The following is a 19,622-nucleotide window of genomic DNA, read 5'->3' on the forward strand; positions in this document are numbered from 1 at the left end:
ACGATTGATGATGCTTCTCGTTCCCTTTAGCCGATCGACTTTACTTCTCCCATGGGTTCGAGAGCTCGAAAGAGGTCTAAGGCTAGGTAAACGACAAGATCGTGCAGACGCGCCCTCCACAACACTGAAAACATTAGAAACACTTTCCACAGCTCCGACCGTTTCACGATTTTTCAGCACATTTAACTCAGAAAAAATTTTATTTCTATCAGCCGATAATGACTCCACTTTTTCACCGAGAGCCAGAATCGCAGTAAACATGTCTTTCATAGATGGTTCCTGATCTACCACTACGGTGGAAGGAATAGGATTAGGAATATTAACATTAGGTAAGGCTACTTCAACAGATTGTGAAGAACTACGCCTAACTCTATCCCTCTCAAGACTCCTAACATACCGCTCGTATGTTACCCATTCATCATCCGTTAATGAAAAACATTCATTACATCTATTATCAAAAGAACAAGGCTTCCCCCTACATTTGACACAAATATCGTGAGGGTCAATAGACCCCTTAGGAAGTCGAGTACGACAACCTTCACTAACACACTTACGAATAGAAGGGGAGGGGTCGGCCATTTTGATTGATAAAGAGAAAGACCGACAACCAAAAAAACAAAGGAAATATTAATAAATATAACCACCACAAAAGAATTTCAAGATTAAATGAGAGAGAAAATTATTAACGATAGTTCAAACTCAAAGAAAACGTTGTACATCATCAAAAAACTTCCCAACAGAGTAAGACAGCGAGAGCGAACTTCAATATGTCAGCCAGCTATGGCGGCAGAAGAAGAACTGAAGTGGCTGGGTGTAGTTCCACCTGTGGTACCGCTAGGGCGCTGTTGTACACCTGCCATATCTACGATAGTGCAAGATTTTGAATTTCTGCCACGGCGTCAGACTTCAGCTCTTTATATAACCAGCTTGTAAGTTTTATATTTAAAATAATTAATTATAGCAAGGGTTTACTCTTGATACATTCAAGACAAGGCCAATTAAAGCTAACTTGCTTTTTAATTAGGATTAATGAAAGATCTTGCTCAGAAGACACCATTTTCTTGAAGCATATTTTCCCTTTATGTGGTTAGGACATGAAATAGGTTTTCACTACTCTGCTGCCCTTTACTTCATCATCCTGAAACTTCCAATAGGTTGAAGTCTTCACCTATAAGCGAGCCTTTTCTAAAGGTCTTTGGCCACTCATTTCCATCTCTTGTGCTTTTCTGACCAACAGTTCGTCATCTCTGTTCATTACGTCCATTCTAGCTCAACCATCAAGTTCTCACCATTTCCTCTAACTCCTGAATACAGTACCACATCTTAAAAACAATTTCTCATTTGTAATAAGATATTCCATAATCCAGCTGTGAATCTTAAATCACTAAGTTAATGCCTTTCTAAACACTTACAGTATCCTTGTCAGTGTTCATCCCCCTGTTACAGGGTAATACAGGCATAAGTGCCCATCACAGGTCTGTTTCTCTATTAATAATACATTTTTATTTACCAGTAGTCTAGCTATATCTTTCCAATTACATTTGAGGTGGATTCACCCACTTTCTTCCTGCCTTGGTCTAGTGTGTGTCTATTTATTCCAAATACAGCAAGTCAATCATAACAATACTGTGTAATACTCTGATTCAAACACCATATCTCCTTTTCTCCACAATCCTTCCTTGACAGCATCCCATAAACTTTTTCGGTTGTCTTGAACGCCTTCTCCTTGTGGGTTAAACCAACTAGTTTTTCATGCTATACATGTACTGTATACAGTATTCAGAGCTTACCACTCAAGCATTTGAGTTTTACGGATCCGATTATTCGCTAAGGAAACTTGTGATATTATTTCAGTAATAAATTTGGTTTTTCACATATCTTCTCGCAGCATTGATTGCTGCGCTTCACATCCATCATTTTTGGTGCACTCCTTGATGTTGCTTTGCTTGCCTACACCACAGCACACCACCTTGTATCTATCTATCTCAGTCTCGCTGTAACCACCATACTGTACAGTTAATAACTTGCGTGTATACCATCTTCTTTCAACATGTTAAACTTTTATCATGGCCATTAAGTGAGCATCATCATTTCCCAAATCTAACCATAAGTACACAATGACCCTAGCACAAAAAGTAAAGGTCTAAAATAAATGTAGGAAGGTGTAGCTTAAGCCTTCATGCATAGTGCTTCTGTAATGTTGCGACTCATTAATTATTTCTTTCTAGTGTACTGTAATACTAGTAAGGTTTTCTTCACAGTATGGTTAACTCATCTGGGTACTTGCCAAGGGAAGATTTGCAAAAGCACAGTAAATATTTCAGGTTTGGCAACTCACTGTTGTTTTAAGGATTCTTTTTTATGCAGTTTTTTGCTCACATGTACACAGCAATGAATGATTACAGTGGTGAGTATTTTATTCTTATTACCAGGTGATGACAGTCATAATTAAAAGATTTATGACTTTCGTAGGCATCTCCATTACCTAACCTGGTGAATGGTATAATCCAACTGTATTTGCTTTCAGATTTCATATATTACTTCTTTTTTACTTAATCTTTTGGTCTCTACATTTCTATTCTTAAGTAGTATAACAATTTTTTCATCTTTCCCTTTTTCATTATCAGATTGATTCACATCAAACTGTTAAGAAAACCTCACCTAATATTACAGGGCAATAATATTCACTGATATTGTCCATATTTTTCATGATAATCTAATCTATCTGTTTTCAAGGTACCTAATGTCTAAAATATTATCAGATTATAGAAGCATATTTAGCCATCTTAAGTGTGTGTTCTCTTCATGACGACTCTTTTTGTATATAGCTGAACAACCAAAATGGAGAAATGGTCAGAGGCGGAGACAGAGTAGCGAGTATTAAGTCATGAAATCATACAACTTGACTAAATTAGAGGATTCTCTTTTAGCCATTGATCTTGAATGAAACTGAAAAGGAAAACAAAGCAAGTCAAGATTGAAAGAATAGAGAAGGAAAAAGTATGGAGTTCAAGATTTAACAAAAGCATAAATAGAAAAGGTAACTTGAAATGTGGTAGGGAGATGTTGGGGCATAAAGGAAAAAAATTGAAGTACTGTAGTTAGATAACGAAAAAACTATGAATGAATTTACAGTGTTTTTGTTTTCATCCTCCAAAGGTTTTAATGAAACCAAGTCACATTTCTAAATTGTAAAGAAGCATGGTAGGTGACAAAGAAGGCCGTCTAAGGAGCCATTAACTTTAGGATAAATTTACTCACTCACCACAAGTGAGAGAGCAGAGATTGCACTCAATCCAAGATGCTTGGTAATTAGGATCCATTTGTGCAAGACATAAATGATGATTTGAATTAAGAGATACATGTACAGTATAGGAGATTAAAATGGTGATATAATCAATTTTGTCATATTTGTAAAGGAAGAGAATGTGTAGGTAATGGACAAAACTATTATATGTGAGGAGGCATAGAAATAGGACCACTTTATAAGATGGATCCAACTTAAGTATGCTGATCAGTTCTGTAAGGGTATTTTAAAATTTCAAAGGTTTTGAATGAGTAACAAGGTAAGAGACAGGTCACTGTGCTTGCATAAAGTATCCTGCAGACAGAATATTCATATATATGATCAGTGCCCAAGGTACCTTTCCACTCACCTGAGATCTACATAAGATTGCAATAACTACAGAACTAATAACCTTGCAGACAGGCTTCAGAGTACAAGGACAGCAAACGTATAGGAGTGAAAATCTATCTTTAACTTGAGCTGGGATTAAATTCGGCACTGTTCGTGTATTTATGATGAAAATTTGTGTTCAATGGTAGTAACTGCTTGGTTTTATCAACAGCATTCACATCAACAAAAGATGCATGGAAACCTGTAGACCTTTCCTTTCAGTTATGGACATAAAATCTTATTGATCAAAGAATACCAAAGATCATTATCAAGCAAGATACAGTAACAATAAAAGAATCCTCTTGTCAAACGAAAAAACAGTGTCTACCAATATCTAATGCAGTGCTTTATGTCACTTAGTATTCCTGTTTTTCATCACATACTTTGGATTCACATCCGTTAATGACAATATCAACGGATTTTAGGCATCTCCTAATCAGAACTAATATGGAATTCATGTTGCAATCCAAGTTTTCATCGTAAGTTATAGTTTTGCAAATGATACAAAATGGATTTTCTTCCTTTTCACGTTAGGGAGGAAATGAAACAAAAATGATAAGCAAAATAAATATAATCCCAATTTATATCAAATAGTTAATGTTTGGTAGAACTTTGCTCGGATTCCATGGGTTGCGTCTGATTGGCATCCTCTTTCTGAGTGTCTCCCTTTTTCCCTTGAACTGCCTGACGGAAATCGTTCACTTTTTCATCCAAAGCCTTGATAGCCTCTCTGTTCCCAATCTTAAGCTGTAAGAACAAGTAAAAATAAGGTAATAGCTTGTCAGAGCTTAAAACTAATTATTCTATGCTTCTCGAAACTCAACAAACCATTTTTAAGCATTTAAACCTACAAGCCTGCTAAGATCATCACCTCTTCACTACTTATCACAGTAAAATCAAACAACACTTTTGAGCAGATTAAAAGAGTCTGGCTTCAAAACTAAAATCTTACTTTACTCAATTTCAGTTTGCTTTGATATCTATTTTACTTGTTTTTCTATTCTTTATATCTCTTGTCCCAAATAGTTCATTCACTAGTTCTCCATCTTTTTTATCAATACTGTACTAAACTCCTTTTGTTTTGATGGAACTTTGCTTTATAGCATCCTGCTTTACCACTTAAGATTACAGCTTGGCTTTCATAATAATAATAATAAGAGAAAAGTTATTTCAAACATGTAGGTTTGTATATGCACCTCATAACTGTATTTCAAGGGAACAATTGCAAACATTCAGTGCACCTTACAGAACTAATGATATACACGGACCCTGAAACTTTACGGCCCATGACTGAATCAACATATAAAAATTCTTATCAAAAAAAAGAGAGAGAGAGAGAGAGAGAGAGAGAGAGAGAGAGAGAGAGAGAGAGAGAGAGAGAGAGAGAGAGAGAGAGAGAGAGAGAGAGAGAGCTAGGATTTATTTTGCATTGAATGTACCTGAATTCATAAACAATCAATTAGAAAATATGAGACGACTATTGCACTTGTAACTACACTTTATAAAAAAAAACTGTACAATATTAGATTTGAAGACAAACATATCTATGAATCACTACATTTCTTTCAAATACAGTACCCAAATACTGTACTCTTAATTACCTTAACATTCTTAATTTTCAAGTATCACAGTATAAAATGAATAATAAAGGGATTTTGACAAAGGAAAAATCTATTTCTGGGGAGAGACCTGTGTCGCCCGGTGAAAAGGTCCTTCTAGTCACTTTTCTGATACAGTATAAATATATTCCAAATATACCAGAGAAATTATATTTTCAATTTAAAATAAATTTTTGAATATACTTACCCGGTGGATATATATGTAGCTTACGTCTCTGACGGTCGACAGATTAAAAAAACTCGCGAGCGATCGCCGTGGTGGTTGCTGGGTGTGACCACTAGCGCCGACTGCCGGCCAGGTACCGCATATATTTCCCCAGGAATTCAGTTCTTCTCAGTCTGTAGGGTCTCTATCGGGGAGGAAGGGGGGGCCTTTAATTATATATATCCACCGGGTAAGTATATTCAAAAATTTGTTTTAAATTGAAAATATCATTTTTAAATATTTAATTTAGCCGGTGGAGATATATGTACAGTGAACCCTCGCTACTTCGCGGTTCGACAATCGCGGATTCACCACTTCGCGGGGTTTTCCCATAACCCATATATATATACATATCGCGGATTTTCCGGAAAATTCGAAAATACCGCGAAATCTGAAGACAACCAAATACGATATTTTGTTACCTGTAATTCCATTAATACTATAATCAGTAATATCTGTTCTTACTGATTGTTCATTGCATTACATATGATATATAATTCAGCACAGAAAGAAATAAAACACGAAAAGAGAATGTGATCATACGATAATTCAGTACTGTATACAGTACGTAGTAAAATTAAATCGAACATGAAACGCAAATCAGATGCAGTCATACCATATTAGAATGGTGTGTACTGTAATGGATGTGCTTCTTTTCCATGAATCTTTTGTATGTATACGTACGTAGTACAGTATGCATCCAATAATATTCTTTGTTGCAAAAATCACATTTCGAATAAGCGTACGAGAGAGAGAGAGAGAGAGAGAGAGAGAGAGAGAGAGAGAGAGAGAGAGAGAGAGAGAGAGAGAGAGAGAGGCGTAAAATAGCGTACGTAAAGCTGTATTATTATTATTGTTATTATTATTATTATTGTTGTTGTTGTTAATAAAATTATTATTGTTATTATTATTATCATTATTATTATTATTATTACTGTACAGTATTATTATCATTATTTATTATTATTACGGTATTGTACTTAATCTACGTACGTTCGGTATGCGCGGGGCATCTTCTATGAGTAGGTAACCAACGCATCATAGTACTGTAAGACGGGTTGTGATTGGTTCAAGCGCTGATAGATGACGAATCAGAACTCAAGTTTTGTTATCTAGCCTGTGATTGGTGTTTTGCCCGCATCTCCTACCCGCAGCATCAAAGTTCTCGCGGGGCTGGATCGTCCACACTCTGTTACCGCGTATCGCTGAGTAGACGTTCTTAAGTGTGTGAATCTGTGCTGTGTGCGACTTTTTTAAGTTGAACTTTTTGTTACTGTAAATCCTACTGTAATGGCTCCCAAGCGTTCTGCTTCTCTTAAGGCTGGTAGTGAGCCTAAACGCCACCGAAGGATGATGACGATAGCTGAGAAGGTTACGCTTCTCGACATGTTAATAGATGGTAGAAGTTACGCGGCCGCCGGCCGCCATTTTGGCATCAACGAATCTACTGTTCGCTATATCAAGAAGGACGAGGCGAACATTAGAAAGACGGCTGCAATCACCTTTAGCAGATCAGCGAAGCGAGTCGTTACAACGCGTAATAAAACGATCGTACGCATGGAAGGTGCTTTAGCTGTGTGGATTGCCGACTGCCGGAAGAAGAACATAGCGTTGGATACGAACACCATCCAAACAAAGGCTTTGAGCTTATATGAGAATTTTGCTGCAAAGGAACCTAAAGACGACGACGGCAACCATGCTGAAGATGATGATGATGCAGATGATCCTCAACCAGGGACATCCACTGATTCCCAGCCTCAGAAACGTTTTTCCGCAAGCAAAGGATGGTTCGCGAAGTTTCAGAAACGCTTCGCCCTGAAAAGCGTTTCCCTGCATGGGGAGTCTGCTTCCGCTGACACTGCCGCTGCTGAAACTTACGTGAACCAGACGTTCAAGAATATTATCGCCGAAGGTGGATACAAGCCGGAACAAGTCTTTAATATGGATGAGACTGGCTTGTTTTGGAAGAGAATGCCGTCGCGAACTTTCCTGTTCAAAGAGGAAGCCAAAGCCTCTGGCTTTAAGGCATTCAAGGATCGCGTTACCCTCGTGATGTGTGGCAATGCTGCTGGATTTTTGTTAAAGCCGGGGCTTATTTATAAGTCGAAAAATCCTCACGCTTTGAAAAATAAAAATAAGAATCTCCTTCCCGTGTACTGGATGCATAATCAAAAAGCATGGATTACGAAGATGCTGACCTCCAACTGGTTCCATCAGTGTTTTATCCCGCAAGTCAGCAAATATCTCTTAGAGAAGGGCTTGCCATTCAAGATCCTTCTCCTTATGGATAACGCTGGTGGACACGCAACTGACCTGTCGCATGAGGGCATTCAGGTTGAGTTCCTGCCACCCAACACCACGTCATTAATTCAACCGATGGACCAGGGGGTTATCAGGGCGTTCAAGGCCCTCTACACGAAGAATACCTTGGCGGACCTCGTTGCGTGTGTGGATGCTGCCCAAGATGACGAGGATGAAGATTTTAACTTGAAGGCGTACTGGCGGCAGTACACCATAGCCACGTGCCTGCAGAATATTCAGAAGGCACTTCAAGAGATGAAACCTGCAACCGTGAATGCGAGCTGGAAGAAGTTGTGGCCCGATATTGTTTACGACGACAAGGGATTTACTCCGTCGGAAATCCAACACTCTGCAATACGGAAATCTGTGCAGTTGGCTGCCATAATTGGAGGTGACGGGTTTGGCGACATGACGACTGAAGACGTCGACGAGTTGTTGGACTGCCATTCCCAGCCCCTAACTGACGCAGACCTCGAAGACCTGACGAAATCGGCAAGCGAAGAAGAGAGTGAAACCCAGGAAGAGACCCAAGAAAATGTCGAAGAAACGGGCTTAACATTAGAACGGCTTGCCAAGGCCTGCAACCATGCGAAGGAGTTGAAAGAAATGTTGCAAGAGTGGGACGAGGATATGGTTCGCTCGATGCAATTCTGCAACAAGGTTGATGACATAATGACTCCCTACAAAATGCTCTTGGATCGAAAAAAGAAGCAGCGGCAACAACTTCCGATCACAATGTTCTTCCAGCCTCGCAAAATAGAGCCAGTTCCTCCTCCTAGTACGCCTTCGGAAGAAATTGAAGAAGTTTCCCAGGAAGAAGTTGAAGAGGTGTCCCAGGAAAAGACACCTCCGTCTGAAGAGACGTAAAATACTATCATTGGCTGCACAGTAGAACACATCATCAGCTTCATCATCATCATTTCTACTGTGCAGCAAATTCATCGCCATCACCATTCAAGTTTTTCTTCAACTTCTTTCGTGGTGAGTACAGTAACAATCTTTATTTTTTACTTTAATATTCTTACTGTACATTCTAAAACTGTATTTGTGCCTGTTTTATAGTTTAGTACTGTACGTACTGTATGCATTAAGTTAAAGGGAAGGTTTTAAAAGTCTACATGTTGTAACCTATCATATTTTTTTTGTTTAAAATTTACATTTATGTACGTAAAACAATCTCTCTCTCTCTCTCTCTCTCTCTCTCTCTCTCTCTCTCTCTCTCTCTCTCTCTCTCTCTCTCTCTCTCTCTCTCTCTCTCGTAAATTGTTTTCCTGCTTTGCTACGTACAATACTGTATAATTTATATTTGTAAGGTAACATATTTTGTAAATGCTTTTACTGTAAATACTGTATGTACTGTATCATTATTTATCACTATCATCATGCGCGTTAAATGCCTTGTTTGTTCTGAGCGTGGTTGTTTACTGAGCGTACACGCCGTCGTTTCAGGCGGCGTCATAAAGAAAAACATTTCATTTGGAAGTCCTAAGAAAAATACGTAAACTAAAACATTGGTAATAAACAAATCAACATACAGTACTGTATGATCAATATAATCGATGCAAAAACTAACCTATACATATATGTGTACTGTACACTAAATGAGTTTGTTTCTTCATTATGATCAGAGATGAACGTAAACAAAACATTGGTTGCCATTTTTTATCGTGCTTTTTAGGTGTTTAGGAAACGCATGATATAAAATCGCCTTTAATATTTGTGCCTGTTTTAGTTTAGGGTGCTGTAGTACATGCATTAAGTGTTCTGTACATTAAAGGGTGGTTTGTTAACAGTACTACATACAAGGGAAGGTTTTAAAAGTCCGAATATACATGTTAAATAAATAGGTAAATATGATGTCACTACTTCGCGGATTTTCACCTATCGCGCCCGCGTCTGGAACCTATCTACCGCGATAAACGAGGGTTCACTGTAGCTGATTCACACCCTTGGTGGAGGGTAGAGACCAGTATTAAAACATTAAAGGAATATAAGCTCAAGAGTTTTTGACAATTATCCAAAAAACAAACTTAAGTATATGTACCTGATAAGGAAGCTGACTGATGATTACTCTGCCTCATTAGTCCGCTATCCTTATGAAGCCCAGCGTTCCACTCAGGGTGCTGAAAGACTTCTAGGAGCTGTTATATTTAGGGTGAACACCCCTATAACAGGACCTCATCAATACCCTTGATCTGGGCGCTCTCAAGAAACAAGTTTGACCACCCGCCAAATCAAAAGATTGCGGAAGACTTCCTAGTCTCCACGTACAACCCAAAAAATTAAAAGTTTCAAGAGAAGAAAAAGGATATTGGGATTAAAGGAATGTAGTGGTAGAACCTTCACCCACTACTGCACTCGCTGCTACGAATGGTCCCAACATGTAGCAGTCCTCATAAAGAGTCAAGACATTTTTAAAATAATGTGAAGCGAACACAGATTTACTCCTCCAAAAGGTTGCGTCCATAATGCTTCTAAGGGATCTATTTTGTTTGAACGCTACTGAAGTTGCCACCGCTCTAACTTCATTATCACTTAAATGAGAGTGAGCCTCTCTAATTAAAAGTCTAATAAAATATGACAACGCATTTTTCGACATCGGTAAGGTCTTTTTAAACGAACACCATAAAGCCTCTGAATTGCCTCACAGCGTTTTGGTTCTAATTAAATAAAATTTAAGAGCTCTTACAGGGCACAGGACTCTTTCAATTTCGTTCCCAACAATTTCAGATAGAATGGGAAGTTCAAACGACTTAGGCCATGGACGAGATGGCCGTTCTCTTTTGGCTAAAAAACCAAGTTGAAGCGAGCATACTGCTTTATTAGAGCAGAAGCCGATATTTTTGCTGAAGGCATATACTTCATCAACTCTTTGCGGTAGCCAAGCTCACTAAAAAGAGAGTTTTGAGTGCAAGATCTTTGAGTGATGTTGAATTCAACGGCTCAAACCTTTCAGACATAAGGAACTTAAGGACCACATCCAAATTCCAAGCAGGAGTAGTGATCTGACGCTCCTTGGAAGTCTCAAAAGATTTGAGAAGGTCTTGAAGATCTTTATTATTAGACAGATCTAAATTTCTATGTCTAAAAACTGAAGCTAAAATGCTTCTGTAGCCTTTAATAGTTGAGGCAGAAAAGATTCGATCATTTCTAAGATAAAGTAGAAAGTCTGCAATCTGTGCTACAGTGGTATTGGAAGAGGAAATAGAGGAGGACTTGCACCAGTCTCTAAATACCTCCCATTTGGATTGGTAGATCCTGATGGTAGAGGACCTTCTAGCTCTTGCGATCGCTCTAGCTGCCTCCTTCGAAAACCCACGAGCTCTAGAGAGTCTTTCGATAGAATGAAGGCAGTTAGACGAAGCGCGGGGAGACTTTGATGAAATCTTTTTACAAGAGGCTGACGCAGGAGATCCATCCGTAACGGTAAACTTCTTGGAATGTCCACCGGCCATAGAAGAACCTCTGTGAACCATTCTCTTGATGGCAAGAGGGGAGCAACCAACGTCAACCTGGTCCCTTCGTGAGAAGCGAACTTCTGAAGAACTTTGTTTAGGATCTTGAATGGTGGGAAGGTATAAATGTCTAGGTGAGACCAGTCCAGCAGGAAAGCGTCTATGTGGGCTGCCTCTGGATCTGGAACTGGAGAGCAGTAAGTTGGGAGCCTCTTTGTCAGTGAAGTTACAAATAGATCTATGGTGGGTTGACCCCATGTCATCCATAGCTTCTCGCACACAGTCTTGTGCAACGTCCACTCCATGGAGATGACTTGTCCTCTTCTCCTGAGGCAGTCCGCTAAGACATTCATTTCTCCTTGCACGAATCTCGTCAAAAGAGAGATGTTTCTTGCCTTTGACCAAATGAGGAGGTCCCTTGCAGTGACAAAAAGGGAGTGAGAGCGAGTCCCTCCTTTTTTTGAGATATACGCTAAGGCCGTGGTATTGTCTGCATTCACTTCTACCACTTGTTCTGAACCAGACTCTCGAAACTCTCTAAAGCTAGATGGACCGCCAGAAGTTCCTTGCAGTTTATATGGAGTTTCTTCTGATCCGTGGACCAAAGACCCGAGCATTCCAGACTGTCCAGTGGCGCTCCCCAACCCAAATCCGATGCATCTGAATACAACACATGGTTTGGGTTCTTGATCGCAAGAGAAAAACATTCTCGAAGTCTGACGTTGCTGTCCCACCAAGTCAGACATGTCTTGACTGAGTTGGAGATTAGGATAGAGATACTCTCTAAGCCCTTCTCCTTGTTCCAATGGTTTAGGTGAAATTGGAGAGGGCAAAGGTTGAATCTCCCCAGAGAGATAAACTGCTCCAGCGATGAAAGAGTTCCCACTTAACTCGTTCAAACTCTTACTGAGCAACTGTTTTTCTCTTGCAAGTGACAGACTTTTAACAGAGCTTGTTCCATTCTTGAGGGAGACGAAAAAGCAGGAAAAATTCGACACTGTATCTCCATCCCCAAATAAAGAATAGTCTGGGATGGAGTAAGTTACGACTTCTCTACGTTCACTATGAGACCTAGCTCCTTGGTTAGGTCTAATGTCCATTTGAGGTTCTCCAGACAGCGATTTAATGACGACGCCCTGATTAGTCAGTCGTCAAAATAAAGGGAGGCTCTGATCCCTGAAAAATGTAGAAAGCTTGCTACATTTCGCATGAGCCTTGTAAAAACAAGAGGAGCAGGACTGGGGCCGAAGCACAGTGCTCGGAATTGGTACACTACTTTCCCGTCCACAAACCTCAGATATTGTTGAAAGTTTGGATGAATCGGGATGTGGAAGTATGCATCCTGAAGGTCGAGAGAGACCATCCAGTCGCCTTCCCTTACTGCTGCCAAGACAGATTTGGTAGTCTCCATCGTGAACTTTGTCTTGACAATGAACACATTGAGTGCACTTACATCTTAAGTACTCCAGCAGTGAACGTGGCTGCCAGTTCATTGGAGCCATCCCTTATGGCCTTGTTCATGCATGACATAATTTGTACAGCAATATCATTGTCCGCTGGAGAGACCTTCTTACTTAAGGCTCCCAGGGACCAATCCAAAAAATTAAATACTTCAAACGCTTGAAAAACTCCTTTCAGGAGATGGTCTAGCTCTAAAGAAGACCATAAAATCTTGGAGCGTCTCATGGCTAGACGACGAGGAGAGTCCACTAGGCTTGAGAAGTCTCCCTGGGCAGAGGCAGGTACTCCCAAGCCGAGAACTTCTCCTGTGTCATACCAGACGCTCGAGCGAGAAGGTAATCTAGAAGGAGGAAAAGCAAAAGCAGACTTTCCTAAACTTCTCCTGGATTCCAACCAGTCTCCCAGTAAGCGCATGGCTCTCTTGGAAGAACGAGAGAGAACTGACTTCGTATATGTAGGAGTCGAAGAAAGTCATGCCAAGAGTAAACTCCGACGACGGAGAACGTGGAGCAGCTGTTACAAAATGAGTAGGAAAAATTTCCCTAAAGATATTCATAATTTTTTTTTTTTCTTTTAAATCAAGGGATTGTTGGACAACCCTAGGTTCCTCCTCTTCTGAATGAATCCCCAAAGGTACATTAGTTGAAAGGGGGTCATCAACTTCTTCTTCAGAAGGCACATCATCTGATAAATCTAAAGTCTTGCGAGAAGGAGATTTATATTCAGAATGACGTGAAGGAAAAGCCTGACAGGCTACATCAACTTGTATATGAACAGAAGTTAAAGTTGGAGGGTCGATGTCACGTTGTGACTGCAGAGAATGTTGTTCTACTACACGTCGTGACTGAAGTGACTGACGTTCAACGTCACGTAGTAACAGCGGTGACTGCTGTTCGATGCTATATCGTGACTTCGGTGACTGATGCTCGACGTCACGTCGGGTCTGCGGTGTCTGCCGCTCAACGTCACGTCGTGTCTGCGGTGTCTGCAGCTCAACGTCACGATCGCCGTGGTGGTTGCTGGGTGTGACCACTAGCGCCGACTGCCGGCCAGGTACCGCATATATTTCCCCAGGAATTCAGTTCTTCTCAGTCTGTAGGGTCTCTATCGGGGAGGAAGGGGGGGCCTTTAATTATATATATCCACCGGGTAAGTATATTCAAAAATTTGTTTTTAATTGAAAATATCATTTTTAAATATTTAATTTAGCCGGTGGAGATATATGTAGCTAATTCACACCCTTGGTGGAGGGTAGAGACCAGTATTAAAACATTAAAGGAATATAAGCTCAAGAGTTTTTGACAATTATCCAAAAAACAAACTTAAGTATATGTACCTGATAAGGAAGCTGACTCTGATGATTACTCTGCCTCATTAGTCCACTATCCTTATGAAGCCCAGCGTTCCACTCAGGGTGCTGAAAGACTTCTAGGAGCTGTTATATTTAGGGTGAACACCCCTATAACAGGACCTCATCAATACCCTTGATCTGGGCACTCTCAAGAAACAAGTTTGACCACCCGCCAAATCAAAAGATTGCGGAAGACTTCCTAGTCTCCACGTACAACCCAAAAAATTAAAAGTTTCAAGAGAAGAAAAAGGATATTGGGATTAAAGGAATGTAGTGGTAGAACCTTCACCCACTACTGCACTCGCTGCTACGAATGGTCCCAACATGTAGCAGTCCTCATAAAGAGTCAAGACATTTTTAAAATAATGTGAAGCGAACACAGATTTACTCCTCCAAAAGGTTGCGTCCATAATGCTTCTAAGGGATCTATTTTGTTTGAACGCTACTGAAGTTGCCACCGCTCTAACTTCATTATCACTTAAATGAGAGTGAGCCTCTCTAATTAAAAGTCTAATAAAATATGACAACGCATTTTTCGACATCGGTAAGGTCTTTTTAAACGAACACCATAAAGCCTCTGAATTGCCTCACAGCGTTTTGGTTCTAATTAAATAAAATTTAAGAGCTCTTACAGGGCACAGGACTCTTTCAATTTCGTTCCCAACAATTTCAGATAGAATGGGAAGTTCAAACGACTTAGGCCATGGACGAGATGGCCGTTCTCTTTTGGCTAAAAAACCAAGTTGAAGCGAGCATACTGCTTTATTAGAGCAGAAGCCGATATTTTTGCTGAAGGCATATACTTCATCAACTCTTTGCGGTAGCCAAGCTCACTAAAAAGAGAGTTTTGAGTGCAAGATCTTTGAGTGATGTTGAATTCAACGGCTCAAACCTTTCAGACATAAGGAACTTAAGGACCACATCCAAATTCCAAGCAGGAGTAGTGATCTGACGCTCCTTGGAAGTCTCAAAAGATTTGAGAAGGTTTTGAAGATCTTTATTATTAGACAGATCTAAATTTCTATGTCTAAAAACTGAAGCTAAAATGCTTCTGTAGCCTTTAATAGTTGAGGCAGAAAAGATTCGATCATTTCTAAGATAAAGTAGAAAGTCTGCAATCTGTGCTACAGTGGTATTGGAAGAGGAAATAGAGGAGGACTTGCACCAGTCTCTAAATACCTCCCATTTGGATTGGTAGATCCTGATGGTAGAGGACCTTCTAGCTCTTGCGATCGCTCTAGCTGCCTCCTTCGAAAACCCACGAGCTCTAGAGTCTTTCGATAGAATGAAGGCAGTTAGACGAAGCGCGGGGAGACTTTGATGAAATCTTTTTACAAGAGGCTGACGCAGGAGATCCATCCGTAACGGTAAACTTCTTGGAATGTCCACCGGCCATAGAAGAATCTCTGTGAACCATTCTCTCGATGGCAAGAGGGGAGCAACCAACGTCAACCTGGTCCCTTCGTGAGAAGCGAACTTCTGAAGAACCTTGTTTAGGATCTTGAATGGTGGGAAGGTATAAATGTCTAGGTGAGACCAGTCCAGCAGGAAAGCGTCTATGTGGGCTGCCTCTGGATCTGGAACTGGAGAGCAGTAAGTTGGGAGCCTCTTTGTCAGTGAAGTCACAAATAGATCTATGGTGGGTTGACCCCATGTCATCCATAGCTTCTCGCACACAGTCTTGTGCAACGTCCACTCCATGGAGATGACTTGTCCTCTTCTCCTGAGGCAGTCCGCTAAGACATTCATTTCTCCTTGCACGAATCTCGTCAAAAGAGAGATGTTTCTTGCCTTTGACCAAATGAGGAGGTCCCTTGCATTGACAAAAAGGAGTGAGAGCGAGTCCCTCCTTTTTTTGAGATATACGCTAAGGCCGTGGTATTGTCTGCATTCACTTCTACCACTTGTTCTGAACCAGACTCTCAAAACTCTCTAAAGCTAGATGGACCGCCAGAAGTTCCTTGCAGTTTATATGGAGTTTTTTCTGATCCGTGGACCAAAGACCCGAGCATTTCAGACTGTCCAGTGGCGCTCCCCAACCCAAATCCGATGCATCTGAATACAACACATGGTTTGGGTTCTTGATCGCAAGAGAAAAACATTCTCGAAGTCTGACGTTGCTGTCCCACCAAGTCAGACATGTCTTGACTGAGTTGGAGATTGGGATAGAGATACTCTCTAAGCCCTTCTCCTTGTTCCAATGGTTTAGGTGAAATTGGAGAGGGCAAAGGTTGAATCTCCCCAGAGAGATAAACTGCTCCAGCGATGAAAGAGTTCCCACTTGACTCGTTCAAACTCTTACTGAGCAACTGTTTTTCTCTTGCAAGTGACAGACTTTTAACAGAGCTTGTTCCATTCTTGAGGGAGACGAAAAAGCAGGAAAAATTCGACACTGCATCTCCATCCCCAAATAAAGAATAGTCTGGGATGGAGTAAGTTACGACTTCTCTACGTTCACTATGAGACCTAGCTCCTTGGTTAGGTCTAATGTCCATTTGAGGTTCTCCAGACAGCGATTTAATGACGACGCCCTGATTAGTCAGTCGTCAAAATAAAGGGAGGCTCTGATCCCTGAAAAATGTAGAAAGCTTGCTACATTTCGCATGAACCTTGTAAAAACAAGAGGAGCAGGACTGGGGCCGAAGCACAGTGCTCGGAATTGGTACACTACTTTCCCGTCCACAAACCTCAGATATTGTTGAAAGTTTGGATGAATCGGGATGTGGAAGTATGCATCCTGAAGGTCGAGAGAGACCATCCAGTCGCCTTCCCTTACTGCTGCCAAGACAGATTTGGTAGTCTCCATCGTGAACTTTGTCTTGACAATGAACACATTGAGTGCACTTACATCTTAAGTACTCCAGCAGTGAACGTGGCTGCCAGTTCATTGGAGCCATCCCTTATGGCCTTGTTCATGCATGACATAATTTGTACAGCAATATCATTGTCCGCTGGAGAGACCTTCTTACTTAAGGCTCCCAGGGACCAATCCAAAAAATTAAATACTTCAAACGCTCGAAAAACTCCTTTCAGGAGATGGTCTAGCTCTAAAGAAGACCATAAAATCTTGGAGCGTCTCATGGCTAGACGACGAGGAGAGTCCACTAGGCTTGAGAAGTCTCCCTGGGCAGAGGCAGGTACTCCCAAGCCGAGAACTTCTCCTGTGTCATACCAGACGCTCGAGCGAGAAGGTAATCTAGAAGGAGGAAAAGCAAAAGCAGACTTTCCTAAACTTCTCCTGGATTCCAACCAGTCTCCCAGTAAGCGCATGGCTCTCTTGGAAGAACGAGAGAGAACTGACTTTGTATATGTAGGAGTCGAAGAAAGTCATGCCAAGAGTAAACTCCGACGACGGAGAACGTGGAGCAGCTGTTACAAAATGAGTAGGAAAAATTTCCCTAAAGATATTCATAATTTTTTTTTTTTTTCTTTTAAATCAAGGGATTGTTGGACAACCCTAGGTTCCTCCTCTTCTGAATGAATCCCCAAAGGTACATTAGTTGAAAGGGGGTCATCAACTTCTTCTTCAGAAGGCACATCATCTGATAAATCTAAAGTCTTGCGAGAAGGAGATTTATATTCAGAATGACGTGAAGGAAAAGCCTGACAGGCTACATCAACTTGTATATGAACAGAAGTTAAAGTTGGAGGGTCGATGTCACGTTGTGACTGCAGAGAATGTTGTTCTACTACACGTCGTGACTGAAGTGACTGACGTTCAACGTCACGTAGTAACAGCGGTGACTGCTGTTCGATGCTATATCGTGACTTCGGTGACTGATGCTCGACGTCACGTCGGGTCTGCGGTGTCTGCCGCTCAACGTCACGTCGTGTCTGCGGTGTCTGCAGCTCAACGTCACGTTGTGACTGCGGTGGCTGAGTTCAAAGTCTCGGCGGAACTGCAGTGACTGCTGATCAAAGTTATGACTCGACTTAACTGACTGTCGATCAAAGTTACATCGAGATTTATGCTCTGCATCTCGTTTAACAGCAAAGCTGACACTAGGGATAACGTCAGCATAACGTAACAAATCTCGTTTAAAAGGTTGAAGACCTGAATCACGTATTCCAGAACCGTGACGTACAACAAGCAAAGGATCCTTTCGCACAGGGACAGGATCGTAAGCTTTCATTAAAGAAGAAAGCTTTAACTGCATATCTTGCAAAACACTTAACTTCGGATCAACCGCACTCGGAATAGATCGTAACGTTGGTAACGTCTGTACATGAACGTCATCGCTATGAACGGGACTCTCATGATGACTACAGCCAGGACGTTGATCTTGTTCTGAAGGAACTAATTTACGTTTCAACGGTCTCGAAACCTTATGCCAAGATTTTTTAAGAAACGAGTCATCGGAAGACGAGAACTTAGTCTCTCCTGTCTTATGGTAAGGACGTGCTTGAGGAGCAACGTCTGATACCTTTGAGGGAACGTCTGTTCGTTGGTTAAAGCCTCTCGCTCCCTTAGGTCCTACGACATTCCTTCTCCCAGGGGTAGGGGAGCCTGAAAGAGGTCTCGGACTAGGCAAGCGACAAGCACGAACAGATGAACCCTCCGCAACACTGATCATGTTTTTCGCACTTTCTTCACTGACACTCGCATTTTTTAATAATTTCACATTAGACATGAATAAAGCTGATTTCTATCTGAAGCAAGCAATTCTCCCTTAAATCAAAAGGTTAGAATTGCGAAATATGTTGTATTATGTAAGCTCATTAGTACATAATGTATCACACATGCAAAAATTAATAAACATATACAGTACATATATATAGAATAAAATGGAAATATATAAAGTTAAAAAGATCAGTGACTTGGGAGGAGACTAAAAAACTAGATCGCTAAGGACTACGTTTTCAATCTCTCACTGTACAGTACCTTGGGATGAGAACAAAAACTAGAACGTGAAGGACTACGTTTTATCCTCTCTCTCTCTCCCTGTACAGAGACTTGGGACGAGAATAAATATCTGAATCGAGAAGAACAACGTTACTCACTCCCAAACTCCCTGTATAGAGATTTGGGACGAGAATAAAGATCTGGATCGTTCTCTCTCTCTCTCTCTCTCTTGTCACTCACAAGAGAATGGCTCACTCACTCTTCGTCAATAAAAGGTTATTTGACTAAAGGAAAATACTAAAAGGACTAAGAAATTGAAAATTAACATATTCCTTTTAATTAGTATTTAAAAAACTTGTTTATAAGAAGAACGAACAAAACGTAAAAATCGATTAACTCTTTCTGCAAAGTGAAACCGTAATTCTCTCTTTCTCTAACGTAACGATAGCTAAACGTTAGTTCATCTTTGAAAACAGCACGAAGACTAATCAAAGAATAAATTTTAAAAGACAAAAAAAATCACTTAAAATATTTTCTAAAAATATTCATCGCATCAATCTAAACAAATATCAAATATAAAAGTTGAATGGCTCAACTTAACTTCGTTTTCCAAGTCAGTACCGCCAACAAAGAATAGGCATAGGTCGCTTATAAAAAATATAAAATTTATCTCGGTGTTTAGTATAAATGGAAAGAGAATCGAAGAGGCCT

General features: G+C 40.5%; 1 protein-coding gene across 1 annotated transcript in view; it reads right to left on the reverse strand.

The window, feature by feature from the left end:
* Positions 1–4,229: 4,229 nt before the first annotated feature.
* LOC137630835 (ribosomal biogenesis factor-like) overlaps positions 4,230–19,622 on the reverse strand; it is a 29,808-nt gene continuing 14,415 nt past the window's right edge. Inside the window, exon 3 of the mRNA XM_068362380.1 lies at positions 4,230–4,423. Within this exon, the coding sequence (XP_068218481.1) occupies positions 4,271–4,423 (153 nt within the window). The 3' untranslated portion in view covers positions 4,230–4,270. The remainder of the gene's footprint in view (positions 4,424–19,622) is intronic.

The sequence above is a fragment of the Palaemon carinicauda genome, chromosome 39 (assembly GCF_036898095.1).
Source record: "Palaemon carinicauda isolate YSFRI2023 chromosome 39, ASM3689809v2, whole genome shotgun sequence".
Lineage (NCBI taxonomy): Eukaryota > Metazoa > Arthropoda > Malacostraca > Decapoda > Palaemonidae > Palaemon > Palaemon carinicauda.